The sequence below is a fragment of the Camelus bactrianus genome, chromosome 35 (genome assembly GCF_048773025.1).
Source record: "Camelus bactrianus isolate YW-2024 breed Bactrian camel chromosome 35, ASM4877302v1, whole genome shotgun sequence".
NCBI lineage: Eukaryota > Metazoa > Chordata > Mammalia > Artiodactyla > Camelidae > Camelus > Camelus bactrianus.
Window position 1 is genome coordinate 19,526,247 of NC_133573.1, and position 27,242 is coordinate 19,553,488.

The following is a 27,242-nucleotide window of genomic DNA, read 5'->3' on the forward strand; positions in this document are numbered from 1 at the left end:
ATTAATGAGTTTTGTTCCAGGAGTATTCAATAGAAGTAATATACTTCATGTTTCTAAATTAGAAACATGCTATAAAGAACACTTGACCAATTATGAATAGCCAGACATGGCAGGGTGCCCTCTTTTTACATAATTAGCTTTTATATATATAAATGACTTCTTTTCATTTTAATGAGTTGGATTTGAAAAGTAAAGATTAAAAAAAAACCAAATTAAACTCATAAACCATTTAAGAATTACTTCTGAGTTAACTCTTTTTCCTTTATGTCATTCTTACATACTTCTGCCTTCTCTAAAATAGTGTATGTGTATTCAATTTCAGTGATACAACATTGGAACTTAGTGTTATGCCAAAAGATGAAGACATTCTCCAAGTGGTAAGTTTTATTGATTAAAATATGGGTTGTTTCATAATCATGACAGTTAATAAAAATTCTTTAAAGATGGAGATATATTAAATTTTAAAAAAGATTCTAGGGGAAAAAAACCCAAACCCTCTATTTTTCTCTCTATTTAAAAAAAGAAAGAGAGAGAGAGACTATTGTCAATTTTTTTACAATTAAGCAACATGAGAACTTTTTATTGATTCCACAGTAAACTCATATTATTGTCATTTGGAATGAGATTCCTAAAGAGTCTTTTTGCTCCAAAATTGCATTCTAGGTAGTGCTTTGACCAAAAGCCAAAGCTCCTGGTATAAGTACTTGTCCCCAGAAATTAGATTTTTTTTTTTTAAATCAAGCACAGAAATTTTATGAAAGCCATTTAAAAATTTTCCAATAAGTATTAAAATTAACTTTGTAAATTAACTTACCTAGCAGATTTCTTTAACAGTATCAACCCATTATGTTAGAAGTGATGTTCACAATGAAGAGTCTCCACTTTAAGGGAAAAATATGTTCGTGTCTTAGAGAATGAAACTGTATAGTTGAAAACTTTAGCATTTGGCTTAGAATACTTTTCTCATCTTTAGAAAGAAAATAAATTGAATCAAACACTTAACTCTCTTATTAAGCTTAGATATTGCTGAAGGTAAAAAGATGATAAAGTTCATCCAAGAAAATAGTATCTTTCTTAAATTGACTTTGTAGTTCAGTGGAATACAGTAATTATTAAGTCTAGGAAGTAGCAGTGGCTACTGAAGTTTGTAGTTTTAAAAAAGTTCCTTTTAGCAAATAGTTGTTGTTTTCTGTTTTCTTACCCAGAATTCAGGGATTCTTTGTGGTGGGACAGGAAATGGTAATGCTTTTCATTTGTCACGCATTAGTTTGAACTTCATTCAGTAATCTTCTGTAAACTTTCTTTTTAACAAGAAACCCCTAAAGCCTGATCCTAATGATTCAGTTTATTCACGGACACACAAAATATAATTAACTGAAATCCAGGGACCTTGTGTTTTCAAGGCATGCTGATTTTATTTCAGAGTGACTTTTTACTGATAACTGATTACCCTTAAGCAGACAGTTCTGTTGGGGTTGGTGCCTGAACAAGGAAGAAGGTGTAACCATCCACGGTGGTTTTCTTTGTCAGGCAGAACTAGTTGCAGAGTTCTTTCCCTGATAGTTCGGCACAGCGAGGATGACACACATAACCAGGGAAGGCCTTGGAAGTCACGAGACTGAAAATAAATAGGGGCCCCTCCTCTGATGCACCACGTATGCAGAGGACTCGGGGGTGATGCGCACGTGGTAGGGGAGACTGAATCCTCATGCAACCTCATGACTCAGAGTGCGCTTCCCAACAGAGCTGATTTCTCATCTTCAGTAGACTCTTTCCTTGGCAAAGGGAAGGCACTGATGGGGCGCTGTTCAGAACAGTGAAGTGAACAGCTCATTTCACAGAACAGCTGGCTTTGTACTCAATTCCCAGGGAAGGAATCAAGCACAGAATTACCACCCCAGCCTGCTGTGTGGTAGATGCAGAGAAGCAACGGTTGGAGGTAGCAGCAGTGCGAGGAATAATTTTCTGATGATGTGATCAGTGAGAAATCAGGTTAATTAGTCTCCTTATATTGTACTTAAGATAAATACATTTAAAATAAAGGAAAAATACAAAGTGTTGCAAACCCAGGGGAAAGCTGGTTCACTAAAGTGACCTGAGCACACAGGTTTTCAAGGGTCCATCAGGAAAGGATCCTGATACACATATTGTAACAAAATTCATTCTTCAAACATGTTATTAGAGTTATTTTAATCATAAGAAATTAAAAGCTCAGACCCTTAACAATGAAAGAAAACCTCACTTTTAAACCTAGTCTCCTTTCACATTTGAATGTACTGTAACTTGTTAGGAAATCAAAGGAGAATATGTCATTAATGCAGACCATGCGTTGTTCCCTGAAGGAAAATGGGGCACCTTCTTTTTTGAATAAATGTTTTTAGCTGGAATATCTACACATGTCATTTTTTTTTAATTGAAGTACAGTCAATTACAATGTGTCAATCTGTGGTGTACAGCACAATGTCCCAGTCATGCATATACATACATGTATTCATTTTCGTATTTTTTTCCATTAAAGTTTATTACAAGATATTGAACGTAGTTCCCCGTGCTATACAGAAGAAACTTTTTAAAATCTATTTTTTATATATAGTGGCTAACATTTGTAAATCTCAAACTCCCAGATTTATCCCTTCCCACCCCCTTTCCCCAGTAACCATAAGACTGTACACATGTCATTTTAAAAGCTATTATAAAACACAGATAATCTGTTATTTAAAAAACCGTATGTGGAAATACCTCTTAAACAGATTCTAGAGCTAAAATGTTCTATCAGGGGCCTCAGAAGTATTTATGTTGGTCTTAAATCTGTTATCCAAAATATATACATCTTTAAAAAAGATGTATTTGTCCCTGTGAGGTTGAATATTCATTGTAAAAAACAACACAAGCATGACCATTTTTACAGCTGCCATAAACATTATTTACCCAGGAGAAAGCCTGTCACCGTTTGTGTATGTTTGCCTGGGTAACAAACCCAGGATTGGGTATGCATGAAAGTTTGTTTCCTCAAGTGATGCATGGACCAAGTTGAATGTCCTGGAGGTACTCAGCTCTCTGAGAGGTGGCGCAGAAGATTTAATTTGGTGGTGGGGAGAGATATATAGCTCAAGTGGTAGAGTGCATGCTTAGCGTGCACAAGGTCCTGGATTCAATCGTCAGTACCTCCTTTAAAATTAATAAATAAACCTAATTACCTCCCCCCTAAAAAAAAAAAAATTTTAATGAAAATAAGTAAAGAATTATTAAAAAAAAGAAAATTGAACTTGGTTTGAAACTTGCCCCATGTAAGGACAGATATATAATAATAAACTTAATAATTTATAGAAGGCAGTGAAGTAATGTTTTTGACAAACACGAAGTAAAATTAAGAGTTACTATGTTACTAAATTCATGCTGGTAAGAGTACTCCTGTACTTGACAGTCCCATTTTTTAAACTAACATACATTGTTTAGATTAACAATATGCATAGTACTGTATTCATGTCAGTCATTTGATGAAGTAGCATTACAAAATAAAAGGCACTTCCTGTTGCATTTTCAAAAAGACAAAATGATTTTGTTACCCTCTCAGACACTGTTCATGAAATCACCACCACCTATCAAGTCACCTAAACAGTACTGCTGACTGAAAAAAACGCATCCTCAGATAGGCCTGTGGCGGGAGTGCTATGTTTCCATGCACGTCTCAGGATGCTTCGTTAAGCCTTTGGTTCAGTGGACTCAAAATTCAATCTTAAGTCAGATGGCTGTGGAGATTCTTGGGTGTTTAATGTTTGACCGAGGCATTTGGAGCTGCTTTGTGCTGCTCTGGTTCAACAACTTTGCAAGCAGAACAGGGAAGAAAGTGATGGCGCTGGGACTTGAACCCAGGCAGGTGGGAGACAGCCTGTACTTTCAGCTCAAGCACAGTCCCATGCCGCCCTTGGGTGCAGACGAAGAGTCCAGGGGCTGCCCCCGCCCCACTACCAGTCAGTGGCAGAGCCGCTGCCCTAACTCACCTCTGGACTCTGCATCTGTTGCTCTATGTCGCAGTCCGTGAATGTGTGATGGAAATTGAAAACTTCCATTTAACCCAAGTTTCTCTTCAGATTTAACAGAATTACTTTCAGAATAATTATTTACTATTTTCCACAGTCAGTATACTATTCTATTTAAAATTAGGTATTTGTCATGCGGAGATCAAGGTGGTCCTGCCTAGAGTGGGGAAACAAGAGTAGGAATTCTAGAGGGTTCTTTTGTATTTTGCAAGTTTGAAGCAGTTACTTTGTTCTTTTCTTTTTACAAAAATTTTAACTAATTATAAGAACAGTATATGCTTGTTAGAAAAGTTTCAAATAATTGAGAAAGGTATAAAATAACCTCATCATCCCCGTCTCCCATGCCCCACTGCAGCATGTCTGGTGTGTACTTTAAAATTATATAGGAGAAGGAGTATCAACTCAGTGGTAGAGTGTGTACTTGGCATGAAAAATTAAATTAAATAATACAAACAGATATGTAGTTATTTTTGCTTTTATCGTAGGTAATGGCATTAAATTAACAGGTCAGCCTGTTAACAGTGAACTGGTGGGCAGGAATTTTAATCTTAACAGCTTATTCTGCACTTTTTTTGTTTTGTTTTTACTATTGAAAATGGTACAGCAGTGGTCACAGGTATGGTAATAGTGACTTTGATGCAACTCTGTTAAAACTGATCTGAAAGATTATTTTAGGATTTTTTTAGTTACTGTTAGGCATTGTACATATAATCAAGATCCAGACTGTTAATATTAAATTTTATTTAAATGCTCTTTACAATTCTGATTCCAAATGAAGAATTCTGTGAGTCATCTTTCCTTACTCAGCCCCAGCCCCCCCTTTTAAGAACCTTTTGGATCTGTAGGCATGATAGGGCTGCTGTTCTATTTTTATTAGGTATGGTTTGAATTTTAAAATACAAACTTTTGAACTGCTAAATTATTTTCAGATATAAATCTAAGTACAAAGGTAAAGGAAATTCAAGAAGAAAATGTCAAGTGATAGATAAAAGGACTAAGGAAAAAAATTGGCTAAATTTTTTTTTGTCATATGCTATTGAATTCTCAAGCTCCAGTCAGAAAAAATTTGAGTTGTTGTCTAATTATATCAGAACTTCGGATACATACTATGAAGTATCCATTTGGGCTTAAAACAAACATAAAAATAAAAATTATTCTGAGCCAAATATGTAATTCTTATGACATTGGTTTCAAAATTTCTAGGCCATATCATTTCAGACAAACTTATTAATTTGGGGTGATTTTGATGTCATTATTAAAGATTATAAATTGACATCATTATGTAAAAATTACTTTGATAGTTTGTGTTGTTTAATTGGTGCCCACTGACAGTTCAAAAATTCCCAGTGGGTAATTAAAACATTGAAAATGTCTGACTATGATGTCTCAGTGAAAGATTTGGGACTTTCTGACCAAGCACTCAAGAGAAAGCATCCACAGTCACAGCTGTGAGCAAGCTACAGAGTTTTTAATTCTGTGTTCACAATGTAAAACCTTATCTGGTGGGTTCCATGTTCACCCCAGACAGGCAAACGTCGTAATCCCTCCTAGTGTGAACGCAAGCCTCGTCCAAAGCTTTCCTTAGTCGGCAGTTTGTTTTCTAGAGCAATACTTAAAGGTATCATGAGGGAGGAGGATGCCTTAAAATGCACATTGTCCACTCCTAATTTACTTCCCTAAACTTACCCCAGGGCTCATCTGTGTCTGTGCCACACCTCTCAGGAGAGCCATAGAGCTTACTCCCGTGACCTACCTGGAACACACTCAGCAGCCTCAGAGCACTGCTCATTTCCCCACGGATGTTCATTGAATGGTATTGGTTCCCAAACCTTACGGGAATGAGCAACTGTTACATAGACAGATAGGTAAATAAGCTTTTTTAGTGTCCATGAACTGAAAGAGTATGTGAGGAAATTGAATACTACTACTGAATGAATTTACATTTTATTTATCTCAACTGTATCTTCCTACATGAGACAGTAGTACTGTATGTGTAAAATACTCTGTTTAGTCAGCCCACTGTTAATGCAGGGTTCGTGTGTATGTATTTAAGGGCCCCTTTGCCATAACTTTACCCAGAAGTGGGGACCCATGAATATAGACTATTCAGTATTTAGAGCTGGCTGTGTAGAAATCTTAGAGGTATCTAAAGTATATCAAATACTTTTTCAAGTATTTCGTAGTTCTGGTCATATACTTTTATTATTAAAAGATAATCTTTCTCCCCAAATTTGAATAAAGGAATTATCTCTAAATTACTGGTTCTAGAACAGCATTTCCCAGCAGAAATTCTAATCATGTGTTAAAACCCCCGGGGGAAAAAATGGGTACCATGGTTGAATAAGTTTCTAATTCCATGTCGAGTTTTACATTGTACATTAATGTAGGAGAGGTTTTGAGAAGTCAGGAAGCTGACCAGCTGACCTTTCCTACATCATCGAGCATAGTGGATATCCTCTCCACTGTCGCCCCCTTTAAGGCGATGCTTAATAAAATTGCACAAACACGCTGCGGAAAATACTGTCTGACTCCACTCATCCACACTTGGTTTTCCTGTCGGTATCGGTGTGACTGTAATCCGCATTAAAAAGACAGGCCTGTGTGTCACTGGCACATACCCCAGAATACATATTTTGATTGACTGTATTCATACCTTAAAAATATTACGGCATGCCTGTTTTCTTTTATCTACTTGGCTTGAATTTCTCACTGCATCCTGGTTTAGGTTCCGTAATAATCATTCTAAGTTAAAAAGAATTATTCTGGAAGTCATACTTTTGTGCTCCATTCAGTGGTTATTTTCATAAGCTAATAAAACAAGACAAAAGGTACAGTGTTGAAAGGCCTTAATTTTGGAGGGGAACCCATTTAATGAAACAGTCATTCTTTTCTTCCAAATCATAGTGTGAAGGCAGCTGTAGTCAGCTGACAGCTTGTGGCTATGCTCTGAGTTACAGGGGGAGGAGGACGTTGTACTATTGTAAAAGCATAACAGAGCGTTTCGTCATCTAGAAGCAGAGATGGAAGAAGCTCAGGGGAAATGAGAGGCATCAATGTTGCTCTCGTGGAAGGGAAGGTTTGCAGCACATTGTCAGACAGCCGTGCACACTGAAGGAATTATCTGTCATGAATGCATGTCACCAGATGTATTTTGCTTTCAAGAATGGTAGACAAAGCAAATAAGGACCAGATAAAAGCCTGAGAAAAAGATGCTCAGAAGGATACTGAAGTTATTCTTTATGCCTCACTGCCCTTTACTTCTCTTGGTACCTTCCAGAGGAATCAGTGTAGATGTATTTTTAGCTTGCTGTTTTCCAGCATCAGTGTGACAACATGATTCTGTCTGTATATCAGTAAGCAGCTTCTACTATGTTTTCCTATTTTCTGCTAGCTACAGTTTACAAAGGATGTCACAGCTCTGGTAAGAAATGCACAGAAGCCATTTCCTTGCTTTTTAAGTCATGTTTTGTAGAGATTTGTAATAAGCCAGTCTATTAAAACTGTAAGTTTGCTTAGAGGAATCTCTCCGTGGTGTTAATCTTACTAATTTGCAGAATGTGTTTGTGATGTCTTGTTTTACTTTTCCTGTTTATGTTTGGTTTTCTTTTGTATCCTGTACATAACTGGCATTAAAGCATAACATTTATCTGCATCTGTATTTCTTTAAGCATCTCACCCTCTCTCTTCTAGTACTTTGCTGTTACGTTATGTTTGTGGCTGCACTTGAGCTTTGCAGGCTGTCTAATGCAAAGACAGGATGTGATGATAGTCTTGAATTAAGCTTGTTTTGATTAGGGGAGAATATGTAATATGACACCACACCTAACTGTCTCAGCTGCTGTACACAGTCCTGAACTGCATCGATTAGCTGTTTTGTAGAGTCGTCTGTATTTAATTTGTTAGTTTTAAGTTTTAAAAAATATTTCTAGATAATTTCATAAATAATTGATAAAGAATAATTTGAGCTGCATGCCTGCCTGATAGTAATAGAGCAATGTCTCCTTATAATAGGTAAAAGAGACCAAATAAATTTGTACAATATAATCTTGCATTCATGTGAAATAAAAATTACAGATTATATACAGGAAGATGAATCACCTTTTTTCATATCTTATGCCTTTAGTAAGTGTTTAATTTCTTAAATGTACATATTCTCTATTTTAAGTAAGTATTTAGCATGGCTGCTGGAGGACTTAATTTATCACAATGGATTATTTTTAGTGACTCAGTAATCATTCATTGGCAGGACAGCCTTCAGTATATTATTTAATTTATGATAACAGTAGTGCCTCAAATAAAGGTGTATTTGGTGAAGATTTTTCATATTTTCACCTTCGCTCTGGCAAAAGACCAGGTTCTTCTTTTGCTGAGATGTATTAGCAGCCATTTAACCTGCCAACTGCTGGAGAAAAAAAAGAAAAACTATAAAACTTGAAAGGGGAAATTTTTAGAAGCAAGACATCTATATCTGATTGATGGTGGTGGTGGTGGGGAATTTGGTGTGTTTCAGACCTTTTGGGGAAAAAGGCCATTACAATTTATATTTTTTGCAAATTCTACAATTTATTTGATTTCTGAGAGACTAGCCCCTTTCTGCATTTGTGGAGTACCCTTATGTTGTTACGTTTGCACGCATGCTTTAGTGAATGCCATTCAGGCATGAGGCCGGGCACTGTAAAGTAAAGTAGTGCATTGCAAGAGTGGAAGTGAGTGTTCCTTTGATGAATTTTAAGTGACCCCTTTCTCTCGTCTCCACGTAGGCGTATTCTCAAGATGCCTACCTGAAAGGCAATGAAGCCTACAGCGGCAATGCCCGCAACATACCCGAGCCCCCACCGATCTGCTACCCCTGGCTTCCGTCCGCCCCTTCAGCCATGGCGCAGCCAGCTGAAACGGCTCCTCCAGACTCCTCCTCCAGCAAACAGCAAACCAGTCCACCAGTACTGACGCAGCCCAGCAGGGCCTACCGGATGGAAATCCAAGTGCCTCCGTCACCCCCAGATGTGGCCAAGTCAAACACAGCAGTGTGTGTCTGCAATGAAAGTGTAAGGACTGTCATTGTACCTTCTGAGAAGGTTGTAGATTTGTTACCTAATAGGAACACCCACACGGTTCCCTCGCACAGAACTGAAGAGGTGAGGTATGGCAGAAATGAGCAGACCTCTTTAAAAACAGCGTCAAGAACCACATCACCACTGTCATCAGTTCCCACTGCCCATCTAATTCATCCAGCCGGCTCCAGGTCGTTGGAACCTTCCAGGATTTTACTGAAATCTGGCAATTACAGCGGACACACAGAGGGACCATCAAGCAATAGATCTCCAGCTGTGGATTCGCCTTCTGTATCTGTCAATCACTATTCTCCAAATTCCCATCAGCACATAGACTGGAAAAACTATAAAACTTACAAAGAGTACATTGATAACAGGCGGTTGCATATAGGTTGTCGGACAATTCAGGAAAGGTTAGACAGTTTGAGAGCAGCCTCTCAGAGCACTGCAGACTACAACCAGGTGGTACTGAACCGCGCCGCTCTGCAGGTACGACGTCGGAGCACCTCTCAGGACCGAGTGCCCCAGTCCGTTCAGATCCGGCAACGCAGCGTGTCCCAGGAGAGGCTGGAGGACTCCGTGTTAATGAAGTATTGCCCGAGAAGTGCATCTCAAGGAACGCTGACGTCTCCATCTGTTAGTTTTAGTAATCACAGAACTCGCTCGTGGGATTATATCGAGGGACAGGGTGAAACTTTAGAAAACGTCCATTCTGAACGTCCGCTCCCTGATTCAAATGGAGACCGAAAGCAGACTTACAAGTGGAGCGGGTTTACCGAACAGGACGATCGGCGAGGTATTTATGAGAGACCCAGGCAGCCAGAAATTCACAAATCTTCTCGGGGTTCCAATTTTACGGTGGCTCCAAGCCTTGTGAATTCTGACAACCGTCGGGTGAGTGGCCGAGGGGCGGGATCAGTGTCTCAGTTTAAAAAAATTCCGCCAGATCTCAAGACACTGCAGGCAAACCGAAATTTTCAGACTACTTGTGGGATGTCCCAGCCTCGAGCTATTTCACAGGACAGGTCACCTCTTGTGAAAGTCCGAAGTAATTCTCTGAAAGCGCCTTCTACGCATGTCACAAAACCCCCCTCCAGCCAGAACTCATTTATTTCTATTAAAGACCAAAGACCAGTAAATCATTTGCATCAAAACAGCCTACTGAATCAGCAGACATGGTTAGGGGCCGAAAGTGCTCCTGGTCACCAGGTGGACACCGGGAAACCCCCTTCTCTAGCTGAAGCTTCTGTTAAGCTCACACCTCTGATGAATGAGAGTTCTGGCACACCAGATTCAGAGTTACCCATCACTCAAAGGAATCAAGATTTAAATTTACAGGAGGCTGAAGTTCAGCAGTCCAGTGCTGTAGATAATAAAGAAACTGTCATCCTAAGAGAAAAGCCTCCATCTGGTCGCCAGACGCCGCAGCCTTTGAGGCATCAGTCTTACATCTTGGCAGTGAACGACCAGGAGACGGGGTCAGACACCACTTGCTGGCTGCCCAATGACGCACGCCGAGAGGTCCACATAAAAAGGATGGAGGAAAGGAAGGCCTCGAGTACCAGCCCACCCGGTGACTCCTTGGCTTCTATCCCATTTATAGGTGAGCTTATTTCACAGTCGTTGGCTAATGTGTCGAACATTGAACAAAACTTTTTCAGCAAAGTATTTCAACAGGCACAGGAATTTTACACTGTGATTTTAAAATACTTGTTGTGCATTTTCTACCCTGTGCTAAAACCAGAGCCATAAGCTTTTACTCTCAAAAATTATTTCTAGTATTAATTTTTTTTTAATTTTACGTACTTGATACCCATTCTTAATTTTGATTTTGATGGAACAAATTCCCACCTTCTGGGGCCAAGAGACTCGGCAAACGAAATTATACTTGTTGATTCAGGTCAAACAGTTTTAATCACTAGTAATCAACTTCGTTCAACTAGTGCTTTTTTACTTTCTAAAGCTTATTTCTTTGTAAATTTAACTTGGGCCCAATGGAAAGACCTCTTTATTGTCAAATTACTTTGTCTTAGAATAAATCCTGGAGTAGATGGGGGGAAATTATTTAAATGACAAGTATGCGCCCTGATTTGGGACAACTATCATGTTTACTGAGGCTTTAGTCTGCTCCCACACCGCCCCCCCCCCAGGTGTACTGCCCACAAGGCAGCCGGTGTGATGTTTTAAAAATGTAAATCAGATCATGTTACTTCTTGAGGGGGGCAGATATAGCTCAGTGGTAGAGCACATGCGTAGCATGCATGAGGTCCTGGGTTCAATCCTGGTACCTCCATCAAAAAATAGATTAATAAATAAACTTAATTACCTCCCCTCACCAAAACAAAACAAACACACAAACAAAAAAAACCCCACCAAGATCATATCACTGCTCTGATCAGAACCCTCTTTTACTTCCCATGTTACTCAGAATAGAATCCAAAATTCTTTACTGTGGCAGGCAAAGCCTGTGACCATCCCCCCAACGCCACTCCCATCTCTCCACCCCCATCTCCTGTCTACCCACGCATCCCGTCCTTGCCCACGCATCCCGTCCTTGCCCACGCTGGTCCCCTGCAGTCCTGGAACGCGCCGAGCTGAGGGCCCTGGCACCAGTTCCTAGCCCTGGAGTGCATTCCACAGATACTCACAAGACTCTGTCTCTCAGTACATTTGGGCGTCTGTTCAGATGTTACCTTATCAAAGCAGCCTTTCCAGAACAGCCTGTCTGAAATAGGTACCCTCCACACATACACAGAACCTGATATTTTCTGTCCCCTTAAGCTACTTGATTTATCTTTGTACCACTTGTTTCCACTTGACGTTTGTATTTTTTGTTTATTACATGCTTCTTTGTAGAGCTAAAACAGAAGCTCCATGAAAGCCAGGATTTTAGATCTTTTGTTCATTTCTGTGTCCTTAACGCCTAGGACCACTACCTGGCGTATAGATGGCACTGAATAAGTATTTGTTGAAATGATAAGGTGAATGATAATTTTGAGATGATGGTTAAATGTGTAGCAAAATTTTTTTAAAAAGTTCTTATAATTACTATGGACCCCTAGGACATCATCTGCCAACAGAACTATCATACATGTCCTTTGTGCTATCTTTATTTACTAAATGAGAAATTTAAGCTATCGAGAGGTTAATTAACTTCCCCAAAGTCACACAGTTACTAAACAGTAGAGACTGGAACTCGGCTTCACTGATTTCAGCCTCATCGCAGAGGACAACTCTAGAGGGCACCATTTGTACAGAATGCGTTGTGCAGAGCGCCCTCTGGAGTTGTATGATGCAAGGCCTTGCTTTGAGGCCAAGGCCATACCCTTCCTCACCCTCTTACCCCGTAGGTTCATGAAGAGTTAGTTCTCCATCATTTTATAATGTAATGTGTTTCCCTTTGAGTAATATTTCAGACTTTTTCTTTTCTAGAAAAAACTTTCTAAAGCTGTTGCACTATTGGAATGTCAAGTGACATTATCAGAATCAGCTTTTTTAAAAAAAAGTTCCACATAACATGCTTTTTATAAATATGACATATTCAAGTTTTAAACATCATGGGGAATCTCAACCTAAATTGTACTATATCTGTACCCTTAAGTCCAACCTCAAAGATTAGTAGAATTTTATTGTAGATGGAACCTTACAGATGTTTTATAGAAATGATTGTTTCACAACTTTTTTAAAACATTTACAAACATTTTTTAAACATTTTTTTTTAAACATTTACAACCCATGGCTGTATTTCACAGGCCTATGAGATCTCAGCAGAGTAACAGTATTGTATTTTTTCCCTGTGTAATAAGAATAATATAATCAAATTATATTGGAGTAATAAAAAGTTTCCTAGTTATATCTGTTAATATTTCTTCCTCGTTACCACTAAGTACAGGAATAAAAAGATCAATTACGTTATTGAAGAGAGAACTTTGGCTAAAATATAAAACAAAAATCTAATTCTATATACATAAAGATTTAGAAAAATGATTAGACCATTTTGTTTATTCATTAAAAATGAAAATACTATTTGGTTCTGATCAGATTCTACTTTAAGTGCTTTTTTAGACTCTCCTTTATAGTTCTTAGTGAATGATATTTTTTGTTTTATGAATTACTACTTAAAAATCACCCAGCATAGAAATGTCTTTATAATCCATTTATTTCCTGTATGTCTCCCAGGACCTTAATATATAGCACACAATTACTCTGGTGTATCAGCTGAACAGCACCAGTGGAACAGGGTAAAGAACAATTGATTTCACTGTTTTGACTGTGAATGCTGTCCGTGGATGTAAGCGTTCTTAAGTTCCAGAATTTAATATTGAAATCTTTGTATTATTGAGCTTCAAAGTTTTATCTGACCAATGGATGTGTGTCTTTCCAATCTAGCTATTTCTAAAAATGTATGTTTTACTGGGATAGACACCAACAATGAAATGGAGTAAAAGAGACAATTTGCAGTGTTTCCCAAAGTATTTTCTAGGAACACTTAATTCCATTTGATTAAGGGGGGGGAAATAAGATTAGTGATCAAATAAATTGAGAAATGCTGAGTTTTAAAAGTTTTGTCTGTTTTCACAGTAGAACTCTCAGAATCATTAACATGTTCCTATATATTGTGAATTTTCTAGGCAGGATATAATACAGTTTGTCTCAGAAGTATTTGATCATGAATCCTTTCTTTTTTAATTTAGAGTATTTCAGTTTTAGTACACCATAAAATACACTTTGGAAAATGTTGGTCTAAAATCTGTGCTATTTTATGGAACATTTAAATTAAAAGGATGAAGGGAAAAGAGTTAAGGCTTGCTTTTGTATTGTCACACTCCAGAATCTTATAGTCTGATTTTTAGTAATTATTTTTGTTACTTGAAAACATTATAACCAATGCAAAGACAAATAAATAAATGCCTTGGCTTTATTCCCAAAATATCAGAGAATTAAGCCAATTCATTTATTCAGTTATCTGTATACTACAGAGCTAATGAAACATCTTAACGGAAAGACAGTTTTCCAAAATTTTGCTACACATTTAATATCTGATACTCCTTTTGGGTCACAAAGACTTAGAAAAATGAAGAAAATAAACCACTTTGTTTTTAAAGTAGGAATATTAGTCATTAACAGTATTTTGTTTACGTCTACTCATAAATCTTCAAAATAAGTCCTGAAAATAAATTTCAACTTCTTTTACAAGTAAACACAAAACACAACATGAGTAATGAATTCATAAATAATTTGTTGTTGAGTAGCAGGTTTTAAGGTGTTTTCTCCAATCCTGACTTTCTACCTTTGATTCATACCACTCATAACTATTAATATAAAGAAACCAGCCGTATGACTCACATCGAGTTCTTCTCGCATCCATTCTCCTCTGTTTTTTTTGCCGTGTTTTTAATACTCCTCCCTGTCCTCCCCACCGCAAGGTTGGCCAGCATGCGTGTACTTACTTAGCACTGGCCTAACTGAAACTGACTTTGCAGCCTTGCTGGCACTGCCATTTTAAACCGATTTAGAAGTTTTAAAGCTTACAGGCTATAGCTGGATTACAGCATCTCTACAGGTGAGCTTAGCCCTCTGAAATTCACCCAAAAGCGATAGAACTGGGTAACTGTCACCTTGAACCCAGCCTCCTCCTCGGGGAGCTCTAGTCTCTCACTCCAGCAGGGAGGCTGCAGCCAGGACCCCAGCCCGTCTTTTACACAAATACGGACTGGGTCTCTCTGCAAAGCTTATAATCCATGAAAGGAAAAATTACACTGTATCATCTTATAATCCTTTTTGTATATCAGCTTTCCCCTAAAATTTGATTCTGTTAGTTCTTAAGCTTAGAGATAATTTTGCTTCTATTATTTGAGTGATGATGTGAGGTAATCTTTAATATAATGACAACTCCCCCCAAAAAACCCCAAATTATGCAGTACTTTAACCTACCAAGTATTTCATGTACCAGTCCTTAGGATAATCATGTAGGAAATTTTGGTCAGGAATAAATACCCACTTTATGGATAAGGAAAGTTAAGTCCTTGACTTAAGGTCTGTCGGCAGGTAACTGACGGAGCTGATTGCCTGCTCCAAATCTCGTGTTCTTTCAACAGTGCCCTAAAAATGTGCTAAAATTTAAATCCTGGCCTTTTACTCTTTTGAATCTTAGGCTAAAGGATAATTCTGAATTTAATATTCACTCTTCTTAGCTCAGATTTCCCAGGTTTGAATTGGCATCTTCTTACTAGATAAATTTATGTGTTCCAAGTTTAAGAAAACTGCTCCCCACAGAATAATTCTAGGTGTTCATTTATCTTCCTTTTGGTAGTAGCATGGCTTTTATCCTACAATATTTCAAATTTATCTGCAGCACCCCTTGTAGAATACTATGCTTATTTACTTTGGGGAATAATTTTTTTTTTAACTTCGCACATATAAAAATTATAGAATCGCTTCCCTAAAGCAGACTTACTGGATTTTCAGCGAGTTCCTTTAATGTTGAAAATAAAGCCAGTAGTAAGTACATTCTCAGCCAGATTTTTCAGTTTTTAAAATAAATTCAAACCTCAAAAGCCCCCTAAAAACTCCCTGGCTTATAAAAATCCAGAAGTATTTTATATTCTTACATAAATTAAACAGATAATTTTACCCCTTTAGTGGCTTTATTGTTATAGTCCTCTTGAGCTAGAAATGACCCTTCTGATAATCCCAGTCCAGTTTCTTTACAGGGACAAATTTAATACCCAGAGGAATTCCAACAAGACAGGATCCAAGTCTCTTGACCCTCCCCTGGAGCTCAGTCTTCTCCATTCCTAGTAGCTGGCTTATTCTGTGTGCTAAAATTAATCATTCCAAAGATAGACTTGTGAAATCAGTGCCTAATATTTATTAAATTCTTTGAAGATAAATGCTAGGTTCCTTGAAATTAATACTTCCAATATTTGTCAGCTGGTAAGCGGGGTCATCTTTCATACACACGTGTCTCTCACATACACGCAAACCCACGAAATCTTATCACCACTCATTAACTTGTCTGACCCACGGAGGCTGCAGAAATTCAGCCAAGTAACTGTGACCTGCGGCAGGTCTGAAAGCAATACTTCCACCTGCCTTTTTAAAATCCAGAGCTTTGTGCTGCTGTGATGTTTGCTGCCTGTAGGCGAGCCTGCAGTCCCAGTCCGGACCATAGTCGCACATTCCTGCTTCTGCTCTAATTTCGCCACCTGCCTTTCAAATACCTCCTCCAACAGCAGCAGTTAGATTTACAGCGCCACACTCTGTACTTGCGGCCATGTGGGCATGGTAGGGTGAAAAAGTCTCTATTCAAAGTTCTACCACTTCTTAACCTTTTATATCTATTAGGAAGTTATAGCACTGCATTTTTGATTATCAAAATAATGCAGTCTCAAAATGCCTTTCAGATAGCCAGATGTTCATATAAATGCATGTTTACTGACCTATGAAAGAAGCTTGGTCTTAATTAAAACACAAATTTTCATTACAATCATGAGTTGGGTTATTACTATGACACTTCGGGATCATTGAACTAGGTGACGGCACCCCCTTACCAGTTGTTAACAGGTGTATCACCTCGTGAGCTCTGTTTATAATTAGTGAAAAAGCTTCAGTGAGTGTCTAGAGATCTGTCATTTGATGGTCAGTTTTGGAGATCAGAAGCACATGTTAATTTATTAGTAGCTTGATTTTTTAAAGCATTCTTTTTTAACCATACCTCTTTAATGTAAGTGGACTTTCTTGAGCATGCCACTTTTATGAACCTCAAAATTTTTCACCTTATGGTCACTAATTGGTACTAATGAGGTGAAGTAAAATTTTCCTAGGGAGATCAGTTTTTTAAGATGACCTTATTTCACTGGGTTGAAGTTAGATTTAAAAAAATAATACCACCTCTGGTGTTGCCAAAGATTACTAAGTTGTTACTTATAAAGGGCTTCTATTTGCTTATTGAAGATAAAATTCAGCCTCATGTAACTGCTTTAACTGAATGTATGCATCTCAGAAGGCAAATGAAAAGAAATGTTTGTCCCAATTGAATTTCTTCGTAAGATGAAGACTCCATTAACAGTATTTATTTATTCTCCTTTTATAAACTGTACTTTGTTTGAGGTATAGATTGGATTTTAGGTCACTTGCAGTGAATGTCCCTTCTCCTAGGACTGGACCAGAAACAGTGTGTTCAGTTTCCTTATTTCTAGTAAAAGAGATTTATCTGTACATGCTTTTGGGGCACTATGTATTTTTATATATACTTTCATATTAGTCACCATTTCTTCCAACTTACACAGACTTTCTCCTCCCCTTGTGATGTGTGATTTACTCCATCATTGAATATTATAGCATTAACATGCCTCATTATGCTGTGATTTGGGGAAAGGGGAGAATAATCTCTTCCCTAACAGATGTGAAATGAAAAGCAAAATTACTCGGCCACAGTCTATGCCCAAAATTCTGATAATTTCACTGAGTTGTGGAAGATGATTCTCAGTCTCCTGGCTCACATTGTATCCTCACATGGTAGAAGGGGCAGGGGAGCTCTCCGGGGCCTCTTTTGTGAGGGCACTAATCCCATTCATGAGGACTCCATCCTTGTGACCTAATCACCTCTCAAAGGCTTCGCCTCCTAATAGCATCACAGTGAGGATTAATTCTCAACGTATGAATTTGGGGAGGACACAAACATTCCCTCTGTAGCAGTGGCCTTGATGATGAATAAGTTCTTTTGGAAGAAGCTATAGCTTTTTGGACAAGAGCTGAAGATACACTCATTTGTGTATTTGTGTGGTGGGAGGTGGGAGGTGTAGGTTTTAGGAACTGATGCCTTGAAAGTTGAGCCTTGCTTGCTTCCTGAGATGATAATGTGTGATACACTTAAAATTGGGGAAGTAATTCTTTTACCATGGTGTGTGTTTATTCTGCTTTTATAGGTCTAGGTTCTGAATATCTGTGAACTTTGGTGTCTTATCAGTTTAGTGAAGGTATTAATTGTTTGGTAGAAGCAGCAACTCATTTAATTTCTTAGATCACATTCTTGGAATTACTTGGAGTTACTGTATAAGGAGATTTTTAACAGACCAACTATGTCATTTATTGTTATGTCTGTGGATGTGTTATCTTTATCTAGTTTTTACAGTAATGAATACTGAATATTGATTCTGCTGTTATTGTTAATAGTAATTAGGCCATTTAACATCTGAATATTTATTTTCACTTTATCTGACAGATGAACCAACTAGCCCCAGCATTGATCATGATATTTCGCACATCCCTGCTTCTGCCGTCATCTCGGCCTCTACCTCCCAGGTCCCCTCCATAGCAACCATCCCTCCCGGCCTCACAACGTCAGCTCCTTTAATCCGACGTCAGCTGTCCCACGACCAGGGTATGTTTCAGTGAGTGGTTATATGAACTGTCTTGCATTCTCAGTTTTCCGTATAGAAAACTGTAATGACACACCATGATCTTCTCGCCAAGAAAAGCATCTGGAAACCACTTGCACATGTCTAAATGTTGAGTTTTAATTGCAGAATCTGTTGGACCCCCCAGCCTGGACGGCCAGCCCAGCTCAAAGACAGAACGATCAAAATCATACGACGAGGGCCTGGATGACTACCGAGAAGATGCAAAATTGTAAGTCTCAAGTGTGTTGTTTTAAATACTTGTTAGGGGTGTTAAGCATATCTTTGACATACAAATGCTGAATTAATGATGCCTTTTGTATTTTCTAACTTGATGACATTAGACATGCAAATGAAAAATCAAGGTTGTTACGTGGTAATACATTCGGTTGAATTTTTTAAAAAAATTAATATTTCAAAGTCAGTGATACACAAACATAATACAAAAATACATGTAAAACTGTGTATATTAAATAATCACTCCCGCTCTAGGGCTCCGGCCACCCAGTCCTGCTCTCACACATAACTATGTTATCATTTTTTTAATATAATTCCAGAGCTATTCTTTGCATAAAGTCATACTCACATTTACATATGCTTACATATGTGTGTGTATTCTAATTATTTTTATAAACAAATGATAGATGCCCTACACACTGGATCTTGAAGAGTATTCAGTGCATGTATTCCTGGCACATTCTTTTTCATGATTGTTTAATTTTCCATTGAGTAGTTATACCATAATATATTTAACTGGTATTTTATATTCTGTTAAGAGACATTTAGATTGATCAAATCTCATGCTAAAACAAATAATACTTCAGTGACTTTATACCGTGTACTTCAGTACATAGCTCATTTAGCATATACAGGAGTGAGTACGGTTGGAAAAAGGATTGTTACATCAAGGGGTCTGTGTATTTTTTATTTCAATATCCATTGTCGGTTGCTCTCCATAAAGACTAAACCAAATCACAGTCCCTCCAACAGGGTACAGAAGTCTTTGCTGCTCCTCTCACCAACACAGCATGTTAATTAACTTTGGTGGGTTGTTCTTGTTATTTTTATTTTTTTAACAACTCTAATGGTATCATATTACAGTTTCAATTTGAAAATTTCTTATTAATTGCACATTCTTTCATATATATTTAAGGATGCTTATGTTTCTTTTTCTGCAAACTGCTTTTTCCTGTCTCCTAGCCATTTTCCTCCTGGTTTTTCTGGGTAACTTCTGGGGCTTTTTAAACAAAAGAAACTAGCTCTTTTCTGAGATAAGTGTTGCAAGTCTTTCCTCAATATTTTTCATTTGGTTTTCTGAAGTTTTTTGTTTGTTTGTTTGTTTGTTTAAACCCTGCAAAATGTTAAACATTTTTTTGTGTGTGTGGTCAAATTTAGGAATTTTTTTTTTAAGGAATTTTTTTTTAAGGCCTTTTGATTTTGAATCATACTGAAAAAGCCTTTCTTTCTTCCAGAATTATAACAGATTCTTTCATGTTTACTTCTCAAATTTGTGTGTTTTTCTTCATCTTTTTCCTTTTTGTACATTTACAACTTTGACTCATCTGGAATTTATTCTAATTAGTGAGATAAAGAGCCAACTGTGTATTTTCCAGTGTGTCTCAGTTGTCCCGAGATCATCTATTAAATGTCATACTTTTCCCACTGATATGTCATCTTTATTATAAACGAAATTGTTATATGTCTTTGGTTTTATTTTTAGACTCTGTTCAGTTTATTTGTCTGTCTATCATGTCTGCCAGATTCTATTAATTACAATGGTTTTGTAGTGTTTTTATCATCTGGTGGGGCTTTTCTCCCTCATAATGTTCTTGCAGAATTCTGGCTGTTTTTATTTTACTATTTGAACGTTAAAATCAGTTTCTATTTCTTAAATTCTTCTGGATATTTTCCTTGGCACAGAGTTTAATTTACAGATTAATTGAGGAAATACTGACATCTTTCTCATACTGATCCTTATTCTGTCAAAGAACGATTTGTCTTTTTTATCATAGAATTTTTGTACAGATACTCTGAAACTTCCATTTGATTATTATTTATATTCTAATACAATTTGTTCTTCCTGGACCAGCTACTTGGGGGGGAGTGTGTGTGCAGTGTGGCCAGGGCAGTGGTGGTGGCGATGGCAGTGGTGGCTAGCAGGGGTCTTTCTTATGGTGCCGGGGTGGCTTTGTGAACTGTTTCAGCCTTTGCTCTTCCCCCCTGGAAGACAGCAGTGATGGCCCCATTTCAGAGTCGGCTTCACTTACCTCTTCCTGCAAAGATGGCAGGACTGCATGTTTCTCCTTCCTCCTCACCTCCCCTGACACTCCGTGGTGATACATGAGGCTCCGGTCCCCAGCACCAGCATCCCAGTTCCCACTGTTCCAAATAGAGGGAGCTTGGTTTTACTCAGAGAACAGTGCTCTGCAGTTTTGTTTGAGACGTGCAACCACTGGTGACCTCCTTCCCCGAATCCACTTTTTACTTCACGGCACTTAACCACCCTTATGCATATTTCCTAGTGCAGAGTTCCAGGGGTCCCCTGACACTGGAGACTGAGTCTTCACAGCTGTTGCTGGTGGTCTTCTTGTTTGGAGGGAAAGCAGGAGGCAGATTCTGAGAAGAGAGGACAGTGCCATCTCAGCCACACCTTCCTAAGTTCCTTCAATGAATTTCAAATTAACAGCAGCAGCAACAAGATAACTTTGTCCCCTAAATTTAAGCTGTTTTGAATAATTAATGTGAACCCCTTCTCGAAGCCCTGAGCCTCTTCAGTGGCAGCCTTTGTCCTCTGTACTGAAACATCCAGAACGTGGTTGGAGGGAGAAGCAGCAGTCATGATCAGCCTGCACGGTGCTTTCCTGCCGCAGCGTCCAGGCTGGACCAGTGCAGACGAGCTGTCCTCTCTGTAACTCACGGCCAATGGTGACCACTTACCCATCATTACTGACCATGTGGAAGCTCTTAATAGAGCATGACAGCTGTGGGTACTAATGATATAAAGCCCAGCATTTAAGTCTGAGTAGCTTTTTCTTTGAGCTTAAAAAAAAATGGATGAGAAAAAGTCACCTTTTATGCAGAGACAGTTTTAATTTCCAATCTAGAAAGCTTCAATCATTGAATCAGAAGTTTTATAAAATTAGCTGCTATTCCTCACTTGCATCGAACACTGAAATGAACATGGTAACAATGAAATACCCACTTATTCATGAAAGGCTAGTTGTCATAATCAGATCATTTTTACATCTTTAAGGTGTTTTACGCACTTACTGCAAATACTGATATACTTCTTCTCCAACAGGTCCTTTAAGCACGTATCTAGCCTGAAGGGAATCAAGGTAGGTGTTTTTTTAAATACACAAATTTTTAAAATATCAGCAAATGGGAAATGTTTCTGTTTACCTTAATTTACTTTAGTTCTCCATAGAGAATTATTTCTTTTATCCATTAGGCATTTCATACTTAAATGTCATAACCTTTTATTCTGTAAGTTTCGAGTGCATCTGGAAAATATCACTGTAAATTGTGGTTTCTAAACATACTTGTCACATATGTAATTTCTTTAACATACAATTGTGCTGATTTTTCTCACTTTATAAGTTTATGGCCTGAAAATCTGACCGCCTGGCAATTTGTCTGTTTTTCTATCCTGAAAATTATTATTTCATTCCTCCCCTCCACCCCTCACCTAGTACAATCCTCTGTATATCTTCGGGGAGATCTCTGGATAAGATCATCGAGGAAATGAGGGTCGATGGAGAGGAAAGAGGGGTCAGAACCAGCTCTAGACCTTCCAACACTGTAAATATTAGGCAGCAATCCAAGCAACCATTCTCCTCCTGTCTACTTTTTCCTCCTTGAAAAAATAAAAGCAGTTAGACAGGAATTTCCTCATTTTACCTTCTCCAAAAATATCAGGACCTTCTGCACACCTGCGCTTTCAGGCTTCCTTACTCTTATCTTAATAAACATCTTCTTACTTGGGACATTATGCTATTAAACACCAACCCCACATTTCTTCTTTGGGTTCCATCACTTTTCACTTTCTCAAGACCCCTGTCTCTTCTGTAAAATCACTCTTTCCAGCGGCTCAGTCAGCATCATATAGAAGCATTCTACTATTTCCTGTGTTTAAAAGAAAAATCTTCCTCGATTCTACATCCCCCTCTACTTACTGCTCCGCTTTACCCTTCTGCTTTTCACAGCAACACTCGTTGGAAAAAAAAAAAAAAACTATCCGCAGGTTCCACTTCCTCACATCATGTCTTTCTCAACCCACACACCTGACAATGACACTGTCAGGCCAAGGTTACTGGAGACTCTCAGGTTCCAAAACGAATGATTGCTTGGATTTTTTATTTGACCTTTCATTAAGTGGGCAACACAATTTCCCAGTCGCTTCCTGAAACGCTGTCCTCTGCTGGTTTCCATTTTTGCCTCTGCCTGATATTTAGTGTTGGAAGGTCTAGAGCTGTTTCTGACCCGTCTCTCCTCTCAGTCGGCCCTTATTTCCTTGGCACTCTTATCCAGAGATCTCCCCAAGGATACATCTCCAGACTTGACCTCTTCCCCAGACTGCAGCTCACAGAGGCTCCTGCCTGTGCACCGTCTGCATGTGGATGTTTAATGAGCAGTTCAAGGTTTCCGGGGCAAGTGGACCTGTATGATGCCCAGACGCGTCTGTCCCTCCCGTCTCCCCATCTCACTAAGTCCCCTTCCATCCACCCAGTTGTTCAAGCTCCAGATCTAGGAATTCGCCTTTTTTCTTTTCTATTTCAAGTGCCACCCACTCTGCCTCCAAAACATAGCCTGAATCTTTACATTCCTCTCTGCCTTCACTTTAGTCAAGTCCCAGCTGCCATCACCCAGCACCTGGGCTCCTGCAGTAACACCTCCTTTCCTGGTTGTCCCTTTAGAACCCCCCTCCAGGTAGCAAGCAGCACGACCTTTCGGCTGTGTCATCCCATGACGATCCTCCCCGCCTTCATCAGTTCACGCCCTGCCACAGCCTGGGAGACCCTCAACAGTCTACAGTTAGCTATTTCTCTTACTCCCATCGAACACTGACCATTTAAAGTGATAGCAATGAGTGCACCTTCATTAGCTGTACCTTCTCTCTCAACTTTCTTTCCCCTGACCTCTCGTGGTTGGCTGTTCCTTTAAATTTTTTCTCTGAATTTCATTCTACGTGTTCTTTCTGCACAGAGGCTTCCTCTCAGCATCACCAACTTACAGCTCCTCCTCAGTTTCCTTCTCCAAACGGCACTGATCACAGTCTGATCATTTTCTTGTTTATTTTTTACTCTTCTTTGTCTTTTCCCAGCAAAATGGGAGCTCTTGAGAGCAGGAAAATTATATGACTTCTATTATTGTTAAGCGGTTAAAAACTTCCTTCAGGTGACTTTTAAAAATGATGGGTGGTCGATTACCATTTAAAAAAAAAAAAAAAAAAAAAAAACCCAGAAATTTTTCTGATGTAACTGATAAAGTGAAGATGGTTCAAAAATAGCTCTTCCCTTGGAAGGTTAAATAGAAGACTTTTTCAGCAAAGCAGTTTCACGTTGCAAATATATTTAAAAAGGAAAATGCTGACACTTTGCTGTGTTTTCTTCGGCCTTTTCTGTAGATAATCGACAGCCAGAAGTCGTCAGAAGACTCTGGATCCAGGAAAGATTCTTCCTCAGAGGTTTTCAGCGATGCTGCCAAGGAAGGGTGGCTTCATTTCAGGCCACTTGTCACTGATAAGGGCAAGGTAACATGTTTTCTCAGCTACTGTGAACGTATGAAATGCAGGCCCTGAAAAATAAAGCATTAAGCCTGTGTACATAAAATGGCAAAATATCCAGAATAAAGAGTGGAAAAACATCACTGATAGCATCTTTTTCTATGTAAAGGAAAAATTATTTTTAAAAATTCTAATCAGTGATCTCATTTTTATACCATTTTCATCCTTTGTATTGGTTACATGTGGAATGTGTTGCCCTGTATCTTGGCAATGTAAAAGAGACACCAGAGTATTGAAGAAGGAATTCTGCTTTCCTTATTAAACAGTTTATTGCCCACAGATTGTGACAGGGTAGTCCTTTAGGGAGTGGCAGTTCTCCATATTAATCATTTAAAAACTTTTATTCAGTGTTTCCCAGTTGATTCTTTTAAGTTGCCTTTATAAGTTTATTGTTTCCCTTTGTAAGTATTGAGTCGCATCAGTGAATATCACAATATCAATATGTGCCTCGTTAAGTCGGTAACAATATAGTAAAAGTTTGCCAGAAAATTTCCTACAATATTTGGACAGCTTATTTACAAGAAAGCCTTAACACTGTCAAAAGAGTATGAAAAATTTTTTTAAGAAAACCCACCTTGGATGTAGATACTGTTGTTTGATCGTGTAAAGCTGATCAGTTTTGTTAACTAAGTTCATTACTCGTACATACGTGGCTTTGGGTTCTCCTTACGCAGTGTTTGTCATTTGTGTGATTTAAGACTTGTCTTAAGCCTTGCTTTCACTCAAGATTTTCCTGACCGACCTTTTTCCTTATTTTCTGTTCCCTTACCTTTTTTTAAAATTCAGTTTGCTACAGCTGCTCTATCCTAATTACTTTGTTCATTTCATTTTCTCCACCAAATGAAAGTGAGTTTTCACTATCCTTGACTTTGAAGTGAACACATGGCCCAACTTGGTTTACGCTCCACAATTTTTGTCTTTCCTCCCCTGGCAGACAGACATTGACATAAAGCGGGCGCCTGCTGCCTTGGGTGCACGCTGACACGTGCTGGCAGTGCCGCTGAGGGTGTCTGTCCTGTCACTAAGGTTTAGCCGAGGATTGAGCGGTCCTGATCTGCTTCCTGTTTTCCAGCGGGTTGGCGGAAGTATTCGGCCATGGAAGCAGATGTATGTTGTTCTTCGAGGTCACTCTCTGTACCTGTACAAAGATAAACGCGAGCAGACCACTCCGTCTGAAGAGGAGCAGCCCATCAGTGTGAACGCATGCCTGATAGACATCTCCTACAGCGAGACCAAGAGGAGGAACGTGTTCCGACTCACCACCTCCGACTGCGAGTGCCTGTTCCAGGCTGAAGACAGGGACGACATGTTAGCCTGGATCAAGGCCATCCAGGAGAGCAGCAACCTGAACGAAGAGGTACGTGTTCAAGGTGATGTATGCGGATAAAACAGGCACCTTCGTGACTTTTTTTTAAAGAAGACTGAAAGAATCTGATAGATGACCTCATCTTTGAAACACAGGACTGTTTTAAGGACTGAATGAGATAATGCTTAGGAAGCATGCAGCGTGGTGCCTGGTAGATCATGAACACTGACTTCATGTCAGCCTTTAGAGCAGCATCGTTATCATCCAGTGTTAAGACACAGGGAGCTCCCCCAGCCTTGTAGATAAGAAAGTGATCAGTCACTGAGCATATACCATATGGCAGGCAATCAGAAGCATTTACATTAGTTAATCCCAGCAATCTCAGCAGTCATATTATGATAATAACCATGTTACAAAGAAGGAAACTGTGTGGCAAAGAGAGGTTAAGTGATTTCTCCAAGGTCACCTACTGAGAAGTGTAGGGCTAGGATTTACACCCAGGCAATCTTATTCTAGATCTTAACCACATCCTCTTTCAGTTGGAAAATGAGAAGAATCGATTTGAATTCAAGATTGTTCAACTCCAAAGCCTGTATTCATTGTAAGTTACAATGTTCATTGAGATCAAAATGAGACAAGTCAAAAAAAAATATGTGAGGACATGTATCAACATATAATTGGAATCAGTAGGGGAAAAAAAAGTCACCACCTAATGGTCAACTCTGAGTTCTCCATATAGCGTGTTTTCTAAGTTAGCCTGTTGAGGTTAAAAACAGTTGAGCTTTTTTCTTCTGATAATCTAACTGCTACTTCTGATCCAAACTGATTCTCGATCTCACTGCTTCTCCAAATTAACCATTAACTGATTTTGGTAGGATTCCACTTTTTGTCCAATTGGATTATTTTGAAACTCCGATCATTCTTTCTGGTATGAGAGAAAAAACTGGCTCCCTGCTTCACAGTCATTTATTTAAAATGTCAGGTCAAGAAGTTTCAACACCAGTGACTTGCTGGTACTAGTCTAGGTGTTGGCAGAGCACAGAACCTCAACGGAGAACTCTTGTCCCACAGTTGTGATTTGAATAGAGGTTTTAACACAGCTCCACAGTGTCCGTATTGAATAAACAAAGTAGCGCAATATAGAGCCCCTCCCCCCAAATGAGAATTCCTATTCAAGTTTAGAATCGACTTTCTAATTTTACCTTCTGTTTATTCCACAGGACACTGGAGTCACTAACAGGGATCTGATAAGTCGAAGAATAAAGGAATATAACAGCCTGATGAGGTGAGAACCCCACCACGCCTGCGAGGCGGCTGGGATGTAAGATGCGCGCTTGTTCAGGAACGCCCCCTTCTTCCGGCAGCAAAGCGGAGCAGGTGCCCAGGACGCCCCGGCAGAGCCTCAGCATCCGGCAGACCCTGCTGGGTGCCAGAGCGGAGCCTCGAACGCAGAGTCCACACTCGCCCAAGGAGGAGCCCGAAAGGAAGCTTCTCAGCAAAGGTACTGGCGTCCGCGCTTCTCATGAGTCTCGGCTTCGCCCCGGGGCGGTGTGGGCGCTCCCTGTTTCTCCGGGGCGTCTCTGCAGACGTGAGCGCAGGGCGCGCGCGCCCCGGGATCACGCCCTCAAGGGGGGGTCCTCGCAATAAAGACCAAGTGAA

At 39.0% G+C, this 27,242-nt stretch overlaps 1 protein-coding gene across 5 annotated transcripts in view; it reads left to right on the top strand.

Annotated features, from left to right (window-relative positions):
• Nucleotides 1–27,242, top strand: part of ARHGAP21 (Rho GTPase activating protein 21) — a 120,660-nt gene that overhangs the window by 81,528 nt on the left and 11,890 nt on the right. For 4 of the 5 annotated variants that reach the window (XM_074358339.1, XM_074358336.1, XM_074358337.1 and 1 more), the window contains exons 7-16: nucleotides 323–377; nucleotides 7,432–7,461; nucleotides 8,801–10,694; nucleotides 18,318–18,476; nucleotides 18,622–18,724; nucleotides 21,794–21,830; nucleotides 24,119–24,244; nucleotides 25,350–25,634; nucleotides 26,804–26,868; nucleotides 26,948–27,084. In XM_074358339.1, the coding sequence (XP_074214440.1) occupies nucleotides 323–377; nucleotides 7,432–7,461; nucleotides 8,801–10,694; nucleotides 18,318–18,476; nucleotides 18,622–18,724; nucleotides 21,794–21,830; nucleotides 24,119–24,244; nucleotides 25,350–25,634; nucleotides 26,804–26,868; nucleotides 26,948–27,084 (2,891 nt within the window). The remainder of the gene's footprint in view (nucleotides 1–322; nucleotides 378–7,431; nucleotides 7,462–8,800; nucleotides 10,695–18,317; nucleotides 18,477–18,621; nucleotides 18,725–21,793; nucleotides 21,831–24,118; nucleotides 24,245–25,349; nucleotides 25,635–26,803; nucleotides 26,869–26,947; nucleotides 27,085–27,242) is intronic. The other variant, XM_074358340.1, reaches the window with a different exon arrangement.